The 18,994-nt window shown below is 44.6% G+C and overlaps 1 protein-coding gene and 1 pseudogene across 1 annotated transcript; both read right to left on the bottom strand.

Moving 5' to 3' along the window:
* Window positions 1–687: 687 nt before the first annotated feature.
* Window positions 688–2,738, bottom strand: LOC147980998 (uncharacterized; annotated as a pseudogene).
* A 5,313-nt stretch (window positions 2,739–8,051) lies between these two features.
* LOC147980999 (uncharacterized) lies at window positions 8,052–11,083 on the bottom strand. The gene is made up of 2 exons (XM_087513739.1): window positions 10,830–11,083; window positions 8,052–8,404 (listed from the first exon to the last, which is right to left on the bottom strand). The coding sequence occupies exons 1-2, from the start codon at window positions 10,932–10,934 to the stop codon at window positions 8,324–8,326; spliced, it is 186 nt and encodes a 61-aa protein (XP_087369865.1). The 5' UTR covers window positions 10,935–11,083; the 3' UTR covers window positions 8,052–8,323.
* Between the last annotated feature and the right edge of the window lie 7,911 nt (window positions 11,084–18,994).

The following is an 18,994-nucleotide window of genomic DNA, read 5'->3' on the forward strand; positions in this document are numbered from 1 at the left end:
AGTGTAGTCAAGTCCCATGAGCTTAACAAAAGCTTTGTGTTGGATCCCAGTACTTAATCGTTGCTCAGTCAGGTGCAGCAGGGCTTGTTGATCGGTGCGGATCACAAAATGCTGGTGTTGTAGGTAAGGTCTCCACTTGTTGACCGCCACGAGGATCGCCAGGCATTCTTTTTCATATGTACTTAAGGCTTGGTTCTTTGGACAAAGTGCTTTGCTGAGATATGCCACCGAGTGCCCTTGTTGCATCAGGGCTGCCCCCACTCCATCTTTGCATGCATATGTCTCCAGGACAAACTGCTGACGGAAATCTGGCACTGCCAGTACTGGGGCTTGAATCATGGCTGTTTTCAAAAGTTGGAAGGCTTGATTAGTCACTGGTGTCCACTGAAATATTGTCCCCTTCTTGAGAAAATTGGTCAGAGGCTTGCTGATGACCCCGTAGTGTTGAATAAATCTTCGGTAGTAGCCGGTAAGCCCCAAGAAACCCCGCAGAGCGCGTACGGTGGTTGGTACCGGCCACTGCTGGACAGCTGCTACCTTTGCTGGATCGGTGGAAACTCCTGCCGCACTGATTACATGGCCGAGATATTCAATTTGAGGCTTGGCAAATTCACACTTTGACTGTTTAAGCACCATGTGGTTGTCGCGCAGGAGCTGCAAAACGGTCCTCAGCTTTGCAATGTGTTCCTAAAGTGTCCTACTGAACACCAAGATATCGTCCATGAACACGACTACACCTTCACGAAACACCGGCGCTAGAGCCGTATTCATCACACCTTGAAATGTTGCGGGAGCTTCTGACAAGCCAAAGGGAACTACCAGGAACTCGTATAGCCCATGGTGCGTCCGAAAAGCTGTTTTGAATTCATCTCCCTCCGCCACTCGAACCTGATGATAACCCGCCAACAAATCCAATTTGGTGAACCAAGCTGCTCCTGCAAGCTCGTCAAGCAATTCTTCTACTATAGGCATTGGGTGCTTATTTTTGATGGTTATGTTGTTTAGTTGCCGGTAGTCCACACAAAATCGCCACGATCCATCTTTCTTGCGAACCAGTTGAACGGGTGATGCAAAAGGACTGGAGCTAGGATGAATTATGCCTTTGCGCAACATCTCTTTGACCCGCCTCTGTATTTCATCTTTTTGTTGGGGGTGTAGCGATACGGGCGAACGCTGACCGGTTGAGCACCCGGAATGAGGGGAATTTTACGATCACCCAAACGCCGGGGTGGCAGGGTGGATGGCTCCGTGAACACATCCTTGTACTCTTGCAGGACCGTGGCTACCTCTGGAGGAAGTGGGTCAGGGGTTGGAAGAGTATCAGCAACGGAGCATAATTCTTTCTCTTGGTGCACGCGCTTGATCTGCACTGCTTGTTGAATTGCCCCTCGGCGCAGCAGTCCTTTCAATTTCCCTACCGAGACGGGTTTAAGATGCTGATTTGTGTCCTGAATGCCTCGCAAGGAGATGCGGCGCCCTTCGTGAGTGAACTTCATCCACTTTTTGTGCCAATGAACCCACATAGGGTTGTGCTGCTCGAGCCAATCCGCGCCAATGATGATATCATAACAGCCGAGGGGGAGCACTTTCATGTCTTGGCAGAAGGTATGGCCTTGAGTCCACCATGAGAGCTGGTTCACCATTTGAGAGCTCATCAATGTCCCTCCTCCTGCAATTACATATGAGGCTGTCTTCGTTTGTTGCAATGGAAGTTGTAACTCATCAACTATCGCCGCATCCACAAATGAGCAATTGGCACCAGAGTCCACCAAAATTAGCACCTCTCGGCTACCAATTCGACCATGGAGACGCATGGTGCATCGCTTGACTTGCGGGGTTGAGCCACTGTCCCCGGCCAAAAGCATTACCTCCTCATCTGAGCAGGAATCTGATAGATGCTGAGGGTCGGGAGGATCATCTAACTGCAAAATCTCCAGTAACTCTTCCATGACATGAATGGGCACCTTGTCAGGACATTTGTGGCCGCGTGCCCATGGATCACCACAAGTGAAACAGAGATTCTTCGACTTGCGGTAGGCACGCAGTGCTTCCAGCTTTTCAGACCACTTCCGCGAGTCTTCTGAAGCAGAAACCCCTTGTTTCTTCTCTGCCGATGATTTGTTGTAAGAGCGCGAGCCATGCTTCACAGCTGACAGAGATTTGTCATGTTCCACCTCGACTTCCTGCAACAAGGCCAAACAACTAGCAGTATCCACACTTTCAGGACGGTGTAAAACAACAGCAGAACGAATGTCAGGACGGAGCCCTGCAATGTAACGCTCTACAAAGAGCACCTCATGTGTATGTGGATCAGCTAACAAAATCTGATGACAAAGAGTGTCAAATTTGGTAGTGTACTCAGCTACAGATCCTATCTGACTCAATAACAGCAACTGACGCATATAGAACTGATGCTTATCCTTGCCCCATTTTTCTGCTACTGCTGCACGCAATTCATCCCAATGTTGGAGGGGTTTGCGTTTTTAGGCCATTTTGAGCCAAAGTGCAGCGTTACCGATCACATTCAAAGAGGCAAATTTAACTTTCATATGGTCTGAGACACCATAGATGTCAAAATACAGCTCGCAATTGTCGAGCCATACTTGATAGTCCTCCCCATCAACCTTGGGGAAGTCCATCTTCGGTCCACTACCGAAGGAGGAGCGACCCGACTGCGCCGGTCGACGGTCACCATGGCCAGTCTCTGAATCGAACCCCGTGCGGGTGTTTGGGAACATACCATGAGCCGGATGCAGCTGAGGGAATGGATGATCCCCAAAAACTGGCCCCCGTGGATTTGGATGTACGTCGTGCCCTTGGGGCCGATCCGTGCCCGCCGTGCGCACCTCCACCGTAGGAGGCGGCGCCGAAGAGGAGGCCGGATCTGGAGGTATCGTGGGACGCGGTGAAGAAGACTCCAAAGCGCGGAGGCGAGCGGACGCGTCCTCGGAATGGAGCTGCAGAAGCGACGCCGAGGAGTTGAGGCTGCGGGTCGTCTCGTCCATCGTTCGCATCCAGGTTGTGATGCCCTTGAGCTGCTCTGCAATCTCGTCGAGCTTGGTGGCGGTCTCCACGTTGTGCTGCTCGATTGACCCCATCGCCACCGAGAGCTGCGCCTGAACGACCGTGGGTGGTCGACGCTTGGGCGCCAGATCGACGCCCGGTCGGGCGTTCCTGCCGAAGGATGGGGATTATGGCGGCGGAGAGAATCCACCACCAACCGCGATCAGACTGACGGATCGAGCCGGAACCGGGGAGGATCGATGACAACTGATACCAATTGTTATGCCCTCGCTAGGATTTTGGCCCTCCTTTGATTACAATTCTGGATATAGAAGGAAGGATTGGGGAAGAAGGAAAGGGAAGTTCAGCATGTGCTAATTCTCGGCCCCCTTCCTGCCCGTGCTCCACCTCCTTATTTCCCCTCCTTGCTGCTGGCCGTCGTCTACTGGACTTGTTGGGCCCGCCAGGCTCGATCGAGCTGGCGACTGCGTCTTGAGGCCTTGGGCCTTCTTGTGATAGCCTGGCTTATTAAGAATGATAGACTACTCATATTAATAAGAAATTCCTTCTTTTCCGGGAGCCCATTCGGACAGAACTCCAAAGTTAAGCGTGCTCAGCTTGAAGTAGTGTCAGGATGGGTGACCGACCGGGAAGTTGCTCCCGGGTGCGCACGAGTGAGGACAAAGTGCGCAGAAAAGACTAGTATTGATCTGTGGGGCCAGTCTAGATCCCGCCAGGAGTAACGACCACCGGCGGGTGTGTCCGGGGCGTTACACTTCTCCCCGGATTGGGCCACCACATGACATAGTTAGTAGGATGTTCCTTTTTTGGGCTTACAAATCCATGGCAGTGGTTCGATTCGTCGGCCTCTGCTCCCTTTTCTTCCTTTTCTTGCTTCAGTAATCTCCCCGGAGACCCAGGTGTGCGTGCCAGATCCATGATGCCGGGAGCCGGATCCCTTTAGTTGAACGCCAGATTTTTATTTTTTATTTTTATTTTTTAAAAAAAGAGGATGACCCCGGCCTCTGTATCTGTGCGATGCATACAACCACTTTATTAATTATTCTCACAAGACCTTACAAAGCCATATAACAACAAGACTAAAGCCACCGTCTAAGCAACAACTGTCACTACACCTATCCAATTGATAAAAGAGCGCTGATAGTCTGGGCCTAATACCAAACAGACATCGCAGCCAAACCTAAACATCTAAGACCTGAGGTCCCAACCAGGACGCCTGCCGGGTATGGGGCACCTATCAGTCTGGCGCACTCCTCAACCAGGACGTCTGCCGGGTATGAGGCCGCCGCAGCCACCTGCCACCAATCCATCTTCAGAGCTGTACTGTTGCATGTACTGTGCCAAGTCTCTCTGTCATCGACGCCACCACGACGGCCGACAGCGTTGTCCTCCTGCGCGAGTCCATCCTCCCACAGCAAACTCCGAATCTGCACTGCGCCACGCCGTCAAGATCAGTCGCCATCAGTGTGTAGGATGAAGCACCGATCCACCAAAGAATCCGTCCTCTGGTCCCTCGATCACGTGTGTATCTCCAAGAATGACGCCCCCAAGGGAGGAACGACACCAGAGCGCCGTCATCATCCGATCATCCGATCTAGAGTTTCCCCCGGAGATAGCCGATAGTGGCCTTGAACTTCTCCACGACTATGCCTTCAAGAAGAGAAGACGCAGATAGCACCGACACCGCCGGCCTTAGCAAAAGCCGGAGGCAAATTTTCACCCAAATCAGTTCGAAGGGAACCAACTCTCGTGCCCGGGCCGCCGTCACCACCAGCACCACCAGGCAGACCCTGAAGTACCGTTAAAGTTGAACGCTAGATAATAAAATACTAAGAGCTCAACAGTGGCGGCAGCGGTCTCTTCAACATCTGCAATGGCGCCGTCGTCCTGTCTTCCTCCCGGCCAAGGTTGGCCATATGCATGGGAGGCATGATTTGGCTGGGAAAGCCACCAGCACCACAACCCATCCTGCAACTCTCATGCTGCCGGAAGATCATTGCGGCTCTGCGGAAGCCTAGCTTGCTTCCGGCTGGCGACGGTGAGGTGGAGGTTGGCGTCGGCGGCTGCGCGTGCGGTGCCACGTGCGGCCTTTGGATAAAGTTGTGGTGATCTTTATCTCAGGTCCTTATTGCCAATTGGAAAGACTTATGTGTACCAGCTGTGATCTTATTTCTGTTCAATAAAAAGAGAGGAAATGGGGTTACAGAAACTGCCGGTACTTGAATGCGAATTGGTGGTAGTATGATCTAATCAGCATTACATGAACCATGCGGTCTTTGATAGCATCGCATGAACTTCAGTTTTCTTTTGCGTGATTGATCGTGGTTCAGTCTCGAGTACATGAGCCAGCTTGCTCTCGCCCTCCATTATTCTATAATGTAGTGCTTCCTCTATCTCTGTGCTTTAACTTTGATCGTAAATTTAACTATCAAGACCGATTGCGGCGGGAGCAAAAATTATATCAGTGAATTCATATTCGAAAGAAGTTTTCAATTATATATTTTTTTCTCCCGCCGCAGTTGGTCTCGTTAGTTAAATTTATGGTTAAAATTGGACCTCGAAAAGCGCGGGTGCATTATATTTTAGAATGGAGGGAGTACAAATTTTGGGATCGCCTGAAACTCAGCCGGCTGAGACCAGCTGACGTCACCGTACGTTGTACCAAATTAAACATGCTTTTTAAATCGCTCAGCAACCTTTGTGCTCGTTTCGCTCTATATGTATTGTTTATTTTCGGCTGGGCAAAGTCTGTGGTCTTATCCTGTGTAGTAGTTCTTTTTCTGACTAGATCCATCTTTCTTTCTTTGACTCACACTCTTCACATTAAAAAATACAGTGTGGTGTTCTCGTGTATGAAGTTTTTTTTTAACACAATACAAACGCAAGCACTCAAATACACACACATACACTCACCCTTATGAACGCACACACGTACACCCTATCCTTATAAACACCTCCGAAAGACTGAGCCGGCATATCATCTTAAAATTTTCAAAGTCACCGTAATTGGGTCGTGTGTGCATGAAGAGTAGTTACAGCTCGCCTGCGAATGAATAGATTTTCAAAAGAAAATAAAAAAATGGGCCAAATGGACAAAGAATATTATATCTGCACCTGACAAGATAAAAATGATAAGATAAAGATAAAGAAATGGACATGCAGCTGGCCCGTCAACCCTATCCTCAGTTGCAGTTGCTTTAGGTGCGACGGAGCGGTGGATGTCGGGGCGGCGGCCCTGAGAGAATCACTGTGACGACCGGACTTCTGTGACAACGATAATGGTGGGAGCGATGTCGGCGACGCGGTAATGGTTGCGATAGTCGGCTCTTCTCCGGCGTGTCCACGGTATTGCCTCGGTTTGTTTGCTGCTGTGGAGTCGAAGCCGCAGCGACGGAGCCCTGTGGTGTACGATGACTGGCTGCAGGTGCCCCTTTCGGCGATCTTCCGTGGCGCCAATCGTGTCTGGTTCTGTTCTTCTGAGTTCTCCGTCAGAGTCGAAACTACGTTGTCTGGCCGTAGATCGACATGTTGTCGATTAGGGTGGGCTTTGCCCTGTGTGTTTCAGTCTTTGGGAGTAGGCTTGGTCCTTATTGTTCCGGTTTTTACCTGGTTTTCCGTAATTAACTGAGTAATTCTCTTCTGCGTAATTAATAGATGAGGCAATTTTTGCCTTTGTTTTGAATTTTTTTTACAACGATTGCCGTTGCATGTCTAGTGGTAGGTATGCAACTGGCCCGACGACTCTCTCCCATCCTCGGCTGCAGTCGCTTCGGGTTCGCGCAGTTGCACAACACCATCCCATTCTCGGTTGCAGTCACTCCGGCTTGTGCAGTAGCATGGACGGAGGAATGCAAAAGGCTAAGCAACGATACGCATCCATAGATGAACCTTTTTTTCGACTGCGTAGAAAGAAAAAAAAGGCCCACATAGTCCAGCTCAATAGACCAACAAAAAAAGGCCTAGTAAAGCTCGCGCACATGGGCTGCCACGAGCCGCGTCGCTCCCACAACACAACGCACAACGCTAGTAGTACTACTAATCTTCACCACAAACTTCGTCCCCTACTGCATGATTCTCACGGATATTCAGCCCCGGGCAGAGGTACTGCAAGATGTCTCCTTTAGACATGAACAGCGTGAATCCAATAGTGAACCACATAGATTAGCCAAGCTAGCTACTTACTTAGATGTGGGCAGGCATGTTTGGCTGGATGATCCACCAGCTCACCTTTGTATCCCTCGTTTTTATGAACTTTGAATAAACGCATGCTGTTACTAAAAAAAAACTAATCTTCACCACTCAAAAAGAAAAAAACTAATCTTCACCACTCAAAAAAAAAACGCTAGTACTAATCTTGGCGTGTGATGATCGGATGGCTAAAAAGGTGAACGAGACCTATTTAAAACTCAGCTCAGTAAAACCGATAAATTTTAGTACTCCCTTCGTTCCGAATTACTCGTCGCAGAAATGGATGTATCTAGATGTATTTTAGTTCTAGATACATCCATTTCTACGACAAGTAATTTGGAACGGAGGGAGTACTAGTAGATGGTTTAGTCTCGAGTAAGTTCTTTAGATGGTTTAATCTGAGATGGATGGGAAGGAGTTGAGTGAATGTGTTAAATCACACCAGCATGCATCGTGTTATTAGGGTAACCATAGATCAGATGTAGCGCACGAGCGATTCTGCAGAAAGGAGCTGTTTTTGGCTTGTCACACAGATGGTTTATCTCTCTGTTGAGTAATGTACATCGGTTCACTTTCAAAAATATAACAAAGGATGTGCTTAATAATCGTAGCATGAAGTGTGCAATCTTTGAAGACATTTTCTTTTGTGATATACTACTACAGTAGTAAACAATTTTCACCCTTCCGCTGAAAGGCTGGTCAATGGCGACGCCAGTCACAAATGAAATAACTGCCTTCACTGGTCTCACCAAGAATTCATGAGCCAGCTTGCTCTCGGTAAATATTACTCCACTTAGAATGGCGCATCAAACAACCAACCGGAATATGAAAACATCTCCTTGAAACACCACCAACCATTTGTCTGATAAAGAAAAATAGCACCTTCATTACAAAATATTGCATAAGCTATTCCTCATAACCAAGGGAGTGAAGCTGGGTTGTGCTGTTTTATAAACTGAACATGATTTACCATGAGCATTGCCTCTTGGATTCAACAAAGTTATAACAACTTGGTTTATTAGAGGTGTCAAGCATACATCAGCCAAGGCTTATCACTTGGAAAGTAAAAACATGACAAAGCAACTAGTTGAAACCATTGGCGAAAAGACAATCATGATTCACTCTCTTTTGCTTGAGCAATTAGGTCTGCTTGCATCTTCTTTATCTCCATCTCCCTTTCCATCCTTTCTTGCTGAAATAACAAGAGAACTTTTAGTTACTTCAAGAAAACACACTTGTACGTTTCTAAATACTACTAACTTATATCCACATATATTTATAGTACACGGATTTGCAAAAAACTTTTTCCATGGTAGTGGTGATTTTGGTTATGGGGGTGTGTATGTGGTTGGACCCTGTACAGGTGATGATGTTTTTGGTGTAAACGAACACACCAAAAGCTGAAACCACCTGTCTATGTTTCGATGGCACTAATAAGTTCCGAACAGCAATTAGACATGTAATGCTCTCACACCTCAAGTCCCGAGATGAATTTAGACAAATCTAATCCACAAGAAGCATTAAATATATCAGTGTGGAAACAATAATTCTACCCCCAGAACCCACGTTAACATAAATACAAAAGGTTTTCATCTCCCACTCTGGAATTTCAACAGAGTTCTTCACCAAATATGATCTTTTGGGGACAGTGGAGGGTGATATCAAATATTCTGACAAGCAGGTGCGAAAAGTATAGACAGAAACATGCTTAATGTGTTTGTAAAATGATGGCGAGTACCCTTACGAAATTTATCCTTAACATAACCCCCAATGATCAAGAGTCAAAGAGTCAATTGGGTACTGACTATAGACTAGCCTGAAACTCTCAACTAATCGTGACTCTTTTCGAGCACTGGTCATCGATTATACTGCTAGAAATACCATAAAAGGTGACCAGTTATGGTTTCATATCTTGATGATTGTTCACTGTGCATACACTTTTTTATGATTGTTCAGTGCACATACTAGTTGAATGTATAGGTTACAAGCTGCCCTTGAGCGATTTACCCTTAATATGAGCTCCATGTGACAGAAGGGCAAAATGGTTAGTCTGTAAGCAAAGGTGAACCCACATGGTATCCGGGAGAATAGAAGCTACATCAGTTTACCCAGAAAGTTCCAACAATAATCATGCAAATTTCTGAAGGCAATACCAAAGTAGAAAACAGACTAGATGGATAGATTCAAGATGTAATCCGAGTTTCAGTGGCTTGAGTTTTCACTTTTCTGTTGAATGATTAGCAGCAGCAAGAAAAGGGTCCAACTCACACAAATTGTATTTGGACTGACTGTCTGAACTCTCCGGCAAACTATGATCATCTAGCATGATACCCGGACGATTAGAAGCTACATCGATTCATTGCCAAAGAAGTCCAACAATTATCATGCAAATTTCTGAAAGCACTACTCAGTAGTAGGATAGGCAATACCAAAGTAGAGAACAAACTAGATGGATAGATTCAAGATGTAATCCCAGTTTCAGTGGCTTGAGTTTTCTCTTTTCTGTTGAATGATTAGCAGCAGCAAGAAAAAGGTCCAACTCACACTAAATTTATCTGGACTGACTGTCTGAACTCTCCAGCGAACTATGATCATCTAGCATGGTACCCGGATGATTAGAAACTACATCAATTCATTGCCAAAGAAGTCCAACACTAATCAAGCAAATATCTCAAGTCCCAAATCAGTAGTAGGATAGGCAATACCAAAGTAGAGAACAGGGTAGATGGATACATTCAATATGTAATCCCAGTTTCAGTGGCATGATTTTTCTGTTGAATGATTAACAGAAGCAAGGAAAGGGTCCAACTCATACTAATTGTATTTCGACTGACTAACTGGACTCTCAGGCAGACTATAATCATGTACTCCCTCCGATCCAAGATAAGTGTCGCAGCTTTGAAATGATCAAGATCGGAGGGAGTAGCATTCAGTGTGAAGAGCCAAAACAGTGGGAATATAGGACTAGCTTCAAATCTATGTTATTCTTGCAGCTGTGAAACGCTGGAAAGAACTATTGTGGGAGGCGGAGGCCTGCAAGGTGAATGAAGCTGATGTACAGCGGCGGAGGTATGCGTCAGAATTGGACTCTGAACATAAACACACAGGAGGTAATGGGTGGTGTTTCCTTCCTACTGGACTAACCTTCTATTTACAATGGAATACCTTGAAATGTCTTTTGTTTAGGGAGGTTCACAGCTCCTATTACAATATGAATATCCTAGTGTGTATATGGCTTTCGTGCTGGGTGTGATCAGATACATCTTCTATCACCCTTATATGTTCTACCCTTTGTGTGCTGCAACTCTTTAAGAATCATTTCTATCTCCATTTCTTTTTTTCAAAAGATCGAGATGTAAATTGCAATCCCTGAGCAGATCGTCGGTAACTAGAAAAACTAACGAGTGGGGAAATCCCCCCTGCTCCAAATCTCGGCATCGCACCTGGACAAACAAGGCCAGCGTACTCCCAGAATCTACGGTTCATCCGGTCATGTTGGACGGGATATGCGGAGCTAATCGAAGACGGGGAGGATCGAAGACCTGGTAGATCTGGCGCGGCGAGCTAACGGACTTAGAGGGAGAAAGGGGGGAAGAATAGGCCGGCGATTAGGTTACCTTCTCGTCCTGGTGGAGGGCGATCCAGACGTGGACCTTGTCCATGGACTCCCAGAAGAGGAACGCGCCGAAGGTCATCCCGAAGAAGGTCGCCACCCGCACCATCTTCTCCCTCTCCGATCTCTGGCTCCGGCGGATTTGGTGGATTTGGCGACGGCTGCGCGTGGGGATGGACGGGTTACCTCCAATCGACGGCCGGGGATCGGATTTTGGGCTGAGTGGAGTGGACCGAGAGAGAGCGGGGGGCAGCTGAGCTGGGCCTCGTTTCCTTTTAAGCCTGGCCTGTCTAGTGAGAGCAGTGAGGACAAGTTCTTCTTCTCTTTTTTTTTCTCAAAAAACAAAGCTCTTCTAATATATATTTTTCTCAAGAAAAGTATTGTTTTTACTCAACTCGAGTTCTAGTTTTTTTTTTGCAGGGAAGAACAAGTTCTAGTTGTTGAGCTTATACTCGATAATTGCTTGAAATATGAAGTGATTCGATTCTCGGCAGCGAAGGGGAGGGGCGAGGTAGGAGGCTTCAGCAGAACATAGGAAACCACCGAACAAGTATTTTTGAGCATGGGTGTCACTTTATTTTTGAATAGTTCAAAAATCGCATTTGAAGTTTCAAAAAATGGTTAAACAATTCCTACATGACAATACGAATTTATACTACACATGTGCGAAGTTTGATGATGAAAAATATGTTAACACATGAGCTACGTAAAACTGGAAAATTCATGATTTGAAAATGTGACTGCACTGTTCACCACTAAAAACCCACGTATTTGTCTTTTTGTGTGTAGCTCACGTGTTAACTTATTTCATCATCAAACTCTGGGCACCCGTGTTAAGGCGAAGAATTTGCCTCGGCATTTCTTTAAACTTCATATGTTGATTTTCAAACTATGAATGAAGTGCTCAGTGTTCCAAATTGACCTTTTAGCAAACTATTGGGCTACATTATCGAGCAGGTCCACAGGGTGAAGGTGCATGAGAAAGGGGGTGCAGCTATCAGTAGTTGGTCGTAAGATAGAGTTGATGTTGTGATACAAGTGTGGGCACTTGACTAGCACTAATAGAAAACATGGCTTTGGTCCAGGCCGAGGTGGCCCATTAGTCCCGGTTCAGACCAGAACCGGGACCCATGGGGCCATCTGTCCCGGTTCGTGAGGCCAGGGGCCTGCCGGGCCTCGTGGGGGCATTGGTCCCGGTTCGTCTGGCCCCTTTGGTCCCGGTTGGTGGGACGAACCGGGACCAATGGGCCTCGCTCCTGGCCCACCACCATTGGTCCCGGTTGGTAGCTTGAACCGGGACCACAGGCTTCCCTTTGGTATCGGTTAATGCCATGAACCGGAACCAATGAGGTGCCTATATATACCCCCTCGCCGGCGAGCAGAGCACTCCACACTGCTCTGTTTTTTCTGGCCGGCTAGGGGAGAGCTTTGTGGTGCTCTAGCTCACCTCCTATGCACATGAGGTGTTCGATGAAATGCCCGAGCCACACTAGTTAAGCTTTCTCCTCTCGAAGCTCGACCTCAAAGCTCTATTTTCCTCGAGATTTGTCTAGGTTTAGCGGCCCGTCACGTCCCACTCCCGTCTTCACCACCGTGGATCGCCCGCACCGATCTCGTCGCCGGCACCACCGTGGTGAGCCTCTTGTTCTTATCTTCTTTCTGAAAGAAAAAATTCTTACTTTAGCTAGATAGATACTTGTCTAATTTTCTTACTTTTATTATTGCTTGTTATTATATAGTGCGATGGTTTTGGTATCCGCCCCCGTCGGCCCTCGTCCTAGCTATGATTCGGATGTGGTATATATTATCTTTTTATAACTATTTGGTTCATTTATTGTTTATGACAATTATGCCGACCAACGTGACATAGATTTTATTTATCTAGGAGGTAGTTGAACCGAAAATTCCAACCGACCCTATTGTCGAGAGGTTAAATTTAGTTGAAGAAGAAAACAATTACTTGAAGGAAACAATTAAAAAAATTGAGAAGGAGAAGATGATATTGGAGTTGCATGTTGCGGATGTCGTCGATGATCACAAGATCAAGATGGATGCAATGCGGTTGAAGATTAGAAAGATTAGAAAATATGCCATTCATACCTAGACTTGGTATCATTATGCCGTTGGATCAATTGTTACCTTGGTTGCGATTATGATCGCATTTGTTTTCGCATTGAAATGTTTTACATAGTTTCAATGTATGGTTTAATTAATTAGATGCTCTGGAGAGCTATATGTTGTTAGATGAGAACTATGTATGTACTTTGGTTTTAATGTGATGATGAACTTTTATTAATTTGGTCACTTAATTATCTATTCATGATGTTCTGTAATGGTTTTTGACACACTTAATTATATATAATGCACGTAGATGAACCGGCAATGGATGTACGGTGGCAGACACACCTCCGAGTACATTAAGGGCGTGCATGATTTTCTCGAAGTGGCTGAGGCAAACAAGCAGAATGGTTTTATGTGTTGTCCATGCCCTAAATGTGGGAATACGAAGTCTTACTTTGATCGGAAAATCCTTCACACCCACCTGCTTTACAATGGTTTCATGCCACACTATAATGTTTGGACGAGGCACGGAGAAATAGGGGTTATGATGGAAGACGGTGCAGAAAAGAGGACGATGACAACTATGTGCCCCCTGAATACAGTGATGTTGCAACGGGGGAAGCTGTTGAAGATCAAGAGGAACCAGACGATGTGCCCAATGATGCTGCAACGGGGGAAGCTGCTGAAGATCATGAGGAACCAGACGATGTGCCCGATGATGATGATCTCCGCCGGGTCATTGTCGATGCAAGGACGCAATGTGAAAGTCAAAAGGAAAAGCTGAAGTTCGATCGCATGTTAGAGGATCACAAAAAAGGGATGTACCCCAATTGCGAAGATGGCAACACAAAGCTCGCTACCATACTAGAATTGCTGCAGTGGAGGGCAGAGAATGCTGTGCCTGACAAAGGATTTGAGAAGCTACTGAAAATATTGAAGAAGAAGCTTCCAAAGGATAACGAATTGCCCGACAGTACATACGCAGCAAAGAAGGTCGTATGCCCTCTAGGATTGGAGGTGGAGAAGATACATGCATGCCCTATTGACTGCATCCTCTACCGCGGTGCGTACAAGGATCTGAACGCATGCCCGGTATGCGGTGCATTGCGGTATAAGATCAGACGAGATGACCCTGGTGATGTTGACGGCAAGCCCCCCGGGAAGAGGGTTCCTGCGAAGGTGATGTGGTATGCTCCTATAATACCACGGTTGAAACGTCTGTTCAGAAACGAAGAGCATGCCAAGTTGATGCGATGGCACAGTGAGGACCGTAAGAAAGACGGGAAGTTGAGAGCACCCGCTGTCGGGTCGCAGTGGAGAAAAATCGAGAGAAAGTACTGGCCTGAGTTTGCAAGTGACCCAAGGAACGTATGGTTTGGTTTAAGCGTGGATGGCATTAATCCTTTCGGGGAGCAGAGAAGCAATCACAGCACCTGGCCCGTTACTCTATGTATGTATAACCTTCCTCCTTGGATGTGCATGAAGCGGAAGTTCATTATGATGCCAATTCTCATCCAAGGCCCTAAGCAACCCGGCAACGACATTGATGTGTTCCTAAGGCCATTAGTTGAAGAACTTTTACAGCTGTGGAATGGAAATGGTGTACGTACGTGGGATGAGCACAAACAGGAGGAATTTAACCTGCACATTTTGCTGTTTGTAACCATCAACGATTGGCCCACTCTTAGTAACCTTTCAGGATAGACAAACAAGGGATATCACACATGCACGCACTGTTTAGAAGAAACTGAAAGTATATACCTGGACAAATGCAGGAAGAATGTGTACTTGGGCCATCGTCGATTTCTTCCGACCAACCATCAATGTCGAAAGAAAGGCAAGCATTTCAAAGGCGAGGCAGATCACCGGAAGAAGCTCGCCATGCGTATTGGTGATCACGTACTTGCTATGGTCAATGATTTACACGTAATCTTTGGAAAGGGTCACGGCGGACTAGCTGTTCCGAATGACGCTGAGGGACACGCACCCATGTGGAAGAAGAAATCTATATTTTGGGACCTACCCTACTGGAAAGACCTAGAGGTCCGCTCTTCAATCGACGTGATGCACGTGATGAAGAACCTTTGCGTGAACTTTCTAGGCTTCTTGGGCGTGTATGGGAAGACAAAAGATACACCTGAGGCACGGGAGGACCTGCAATGTTTACACGAAAAAGACGGCATGCCTCCGAAGCAGTATAAAGGTCCTGCCAGCTACGCTCTTAAGAAAGAAGAGAAAGAAATCTTCTTTGAATGCCTGCTCAATATGAAGGTCACGACTGGCTTCTCGTCGAATATAAAGGGAATAATAAATATGCCAGAGAAAAAGTTCTAGAACCTAAAGTCTCATGACTGCCACGTGATTATGACGCAATTGCTTCCGGTTGCATTGAGGCGGCTTCTACCGGAAAACATCCGATTAGCCATTGTGAAGCTATGTGCATTCCTCAATGCAATCTCTCAGAAGGTGATCGATCCAGAAATCGTACCAAGGCTAAGGAGTGATGTGGCGCAATGTCTTGTCAGTTTCGAGCTGGTGTTCCCACCATCCTTCTTCAATATCATGACGCACGTCATAGTTCATCTAGTCGACGAGATTGTGATTTTGGGGCCCGTATTTCTACACAATATGTTCCCCTTTGAGAGGTTCATGGGAGTCCTAAAAAAATATGTCCGTAACCGCGCTAGGCCAGAAGGAAGCATCTCCATGGGCCATCAAACAGAGGATGTCATTGGGTTTTGTGTTGACTTCATTCCTGGCCTAAAGAAGATAGGTCTCCCTAAATCGCGGTATGAGGGGAGACTGACTGGAAAAGGCACACTGGGAGGGGCATCAATAATATGCAGGGATGGATATTCTTGGTCTCAAGCACACTACACAGTTCTACAGAACTCTACCTTGGTGACCTCGTATGTCGATGAACACAAGAACAGTCTGCGCTCCAAACACCCGGAGCAGTGCGACGACTGGATTACATGTGAACACATCAGGACTTTCAGCAGTTGGTTGGAAACAAGTCTCAGAGATGACAACACTATTTGTGATGAGCTGTACTTGTTGTCCAGGGGACCATCTTTGACTGTATTGATTTACAAAGGATACGAGATAAATGGGAATACATTTTACACGATCGCCCAAGATCAAAAGAGCACCAACCAAAACAGCGGTGTCCGCTTTGATGCAGCAATTGAGAGGGGAAATGACACATATTATGGTTACATAGTGGACATATGGGAACTTGACTACGGACATGATTTTAAGGTCCCTTTGTTTAAGTGCAAATGGGTCAATCTGTCAGGAGGCGGGGTACAGGTAGACCCACAGTACGGAATGACAACAGTGGATCTCAACAATCTTGCGTATGCAGACGAACCGTTCGTCCTAGCCAATGATGTGGCACAGGTTATCTATGTGAAGGACATTTCTACCAAACCGAGAATAAGAAAAGATAAGGAAGCGAATACATCATACGATGAGCCAAAGCGCCACATAGTTCTTTCAGGAAAAAGGGACATCGTGGGAGTGGAGGGCAAGACAGACATGTCTGAAGATTATGAAAAGTTTTATGAAATTCCTCCCTTCAAAGTCAAGGCTGACCCAAGCATCCTGATAAACGATGAAGATTATCCATGGTTACGGCACAATAAGCAAATGACACAAGCGAAGAAAAAGTGAAGACTTTCTCCCGCAACTATTTTGATGATACCATGCCAACTTTGTAACAGACGAGTATGATACCATTGTCCGTTTTGTACATGCACATGCTATGTGTGTGAAATTATGATACCATGGCAACTTTCAACTTTTTCAGACTTCATTTGAAATGCTTTAATGTCTTATGGTTTGGCCCTCGTAATACCATTATTCAAATTTTAACTATTCAAATTTGAAAAGTAATGGCACTAACAGAAAGTTTATAATTTTGCTAAAACTAATGACACTAACAGAAAGTTTATAATTTTGCTGACCTAAAAGCAAAAAGAATTAAAAAAAGCAAAAAAACAAAAGAAAATAAATAATGCAAAAAACAAAACAAAAAAACTAGAAAAATTAAAGTTAATCACAAACTTGTGATTCACACAAATTTCAAAGAATTCAAATTTGAAAACTAATGGCAGTAGCAGAAAGTTTATAATTTTTCTAAAACTAATGGCACTAACAGAAAGTTTATAATTTTGCTGACCTAAAAGCAAAAAAAATAAAAAAAGCAAAAAACAAAAGAAAATAAATAATGCAAAAAACAAAACAAAAAAATGGAAAAAGCTATTTTTATAGTAAAGTTAATCACAAACTTGTGATTCACACAAATTTCAAAGAATTCAAATTTTAACTATTCAAATTTGAAAACTAATGGCACTAACAGAAAGTTTACAATTTTTCTGACCTAAAAGCAAAAAATAATTAAAAAATAAAGCAAGAAACAAAAGAAAATAAATAATGCAAAAAACAAAACAGAAAAACTGGAAAAAAACTATTTTTATAGTAAAGTTAATCACAAACTTGTGATTACACAAATTTCAAAGAATTCAAATTATAACTATTCAAATTTGAAAACTAATGGCACTAGCAGAAAGTTTATAATTTTTCTAAAACTAATGGCACTAACAGAAAGTTTATAATTTTGTTGACCTAAAAGCAAAAAAGAATTAAAAAAGCAAAAAATAAAAGAAAATAAATAATGCAAAAAACAAAACAAAAAAACTGGAAAATAAATAAAAAAACTGCCACCTATTTGGCCACCACGGCATGAATACGATTAGAAACCCAACCTGGGCTAGGATTTAGGCCCGTAGAAGGCCCAATAGGCCCACAGACAGCATAGTGTGAGATTAGGCCCGTAAGCCTGCATTTGAGAGGAGCTCGAGAGGGCAGCCGAAGTGGGGCTTATAAACCACTCCGAGCCCCTCTCAACTAGCGAGGTGGGACTAAACTTTTGGCCGCGGGCAGCGCAAGGCCTTTGGTCCCAGTTGGTACCACCAACCGGGACTAAACGGGGCATTGGTCCCGGTTCATGGCACCAACCGGGACCAATGCTCCTCGCCCCTGGCCCATGACCATTAGTCCCGGTTTGTGCCACAAACCGGGACAAAAGGGTTGGTCCTCGTTGCGGGCAGAGTTTAGTCCCACCTCGCCAACCGAAGGGGGCTCACACCGGTTTATAAGCCCTTCCCTCTCTGCCTTGTTGAGCTCCTCTCAAAATGAAAATAGATGCCCTTGTAGAGAAAAGTTTAACCTAAATTCAGAGTGAATTTCTCTGAAATTCATAGAAATTTACTATGAATTTAGGTTGAATTTTCTCTATAAGCGCATCTATGCTTATTTTTTTAGTAAGTTAATCACAAACTTGTGATTCACACAAATTTCAAAGAATTCAAATTTGAAAACTAATGGCACTAACAGAAAGTTTATATTTTTTCTAAAACTAATGGCACTAACAGAAAGTTTATAATTTTGCTAACCTAAAAGCAAAAGGAATTAAAAATTAAAGCAAAAAACAAAAGAAAATAAATAATGCAAAAAACAAAACAAAAAAATAGGAAAAAACTATTTTTATAGTAAAGTTAATCACAAACTTGTGATTCACACAAATATCAAAGAATTCAAATTTTAACTATTCAAATTTGAAAACTAATGGCACTAACAGAAAGTTTATAATTTTTCTAAACCTAATGGCACTAGCAGAAAATTTATAATTTTGCTAACCTAAAAGCAAAAAAGAGTTAAAAATTAAAGCAAAAAACAAAAGAAAATAAATAAGGCAAAAAACAAAACAAAAAACTGGAAAAAATATTATTTTTATAGTAAAGTTAATCACAAACTTGTGGTTCACACAAATTTCAAAGAATTCAAATTTTAACTATTCAAATTTGAAAAGTAATGGCACTAACAGAAAGTTTATAATTTTTCTGACCTAAAAGCAATAAGAATTAAAAAATAAAGCAAAAAACAAAAGAAAATAAATAATGCAAAAAACAAAACAAAAAATTGGAAAAGGAATAAAAAAACTGCCACCTATTGGGCCACCACGGCCTGAATACGACTAGAAACCCAACCTGGGCCAGGATTCAGGCTCGTAGAAGGCCCAATAGGCCCACAGGCAAAGCAATG

Source organism: Triticum urartu, chromosome 3A, assembly GCF_056163025.1.
Source record: "Triticum urartu cultivar PI428250 chromosome 3A, HENAU_Tu73, whole genome shotgun sequence".
Lineage (NCBI taxonomy): Eukaryota > Viridiplantae > Streptophyta > Magnoliopsida > Poales > Poaceae > Triticum > Triticum urartu.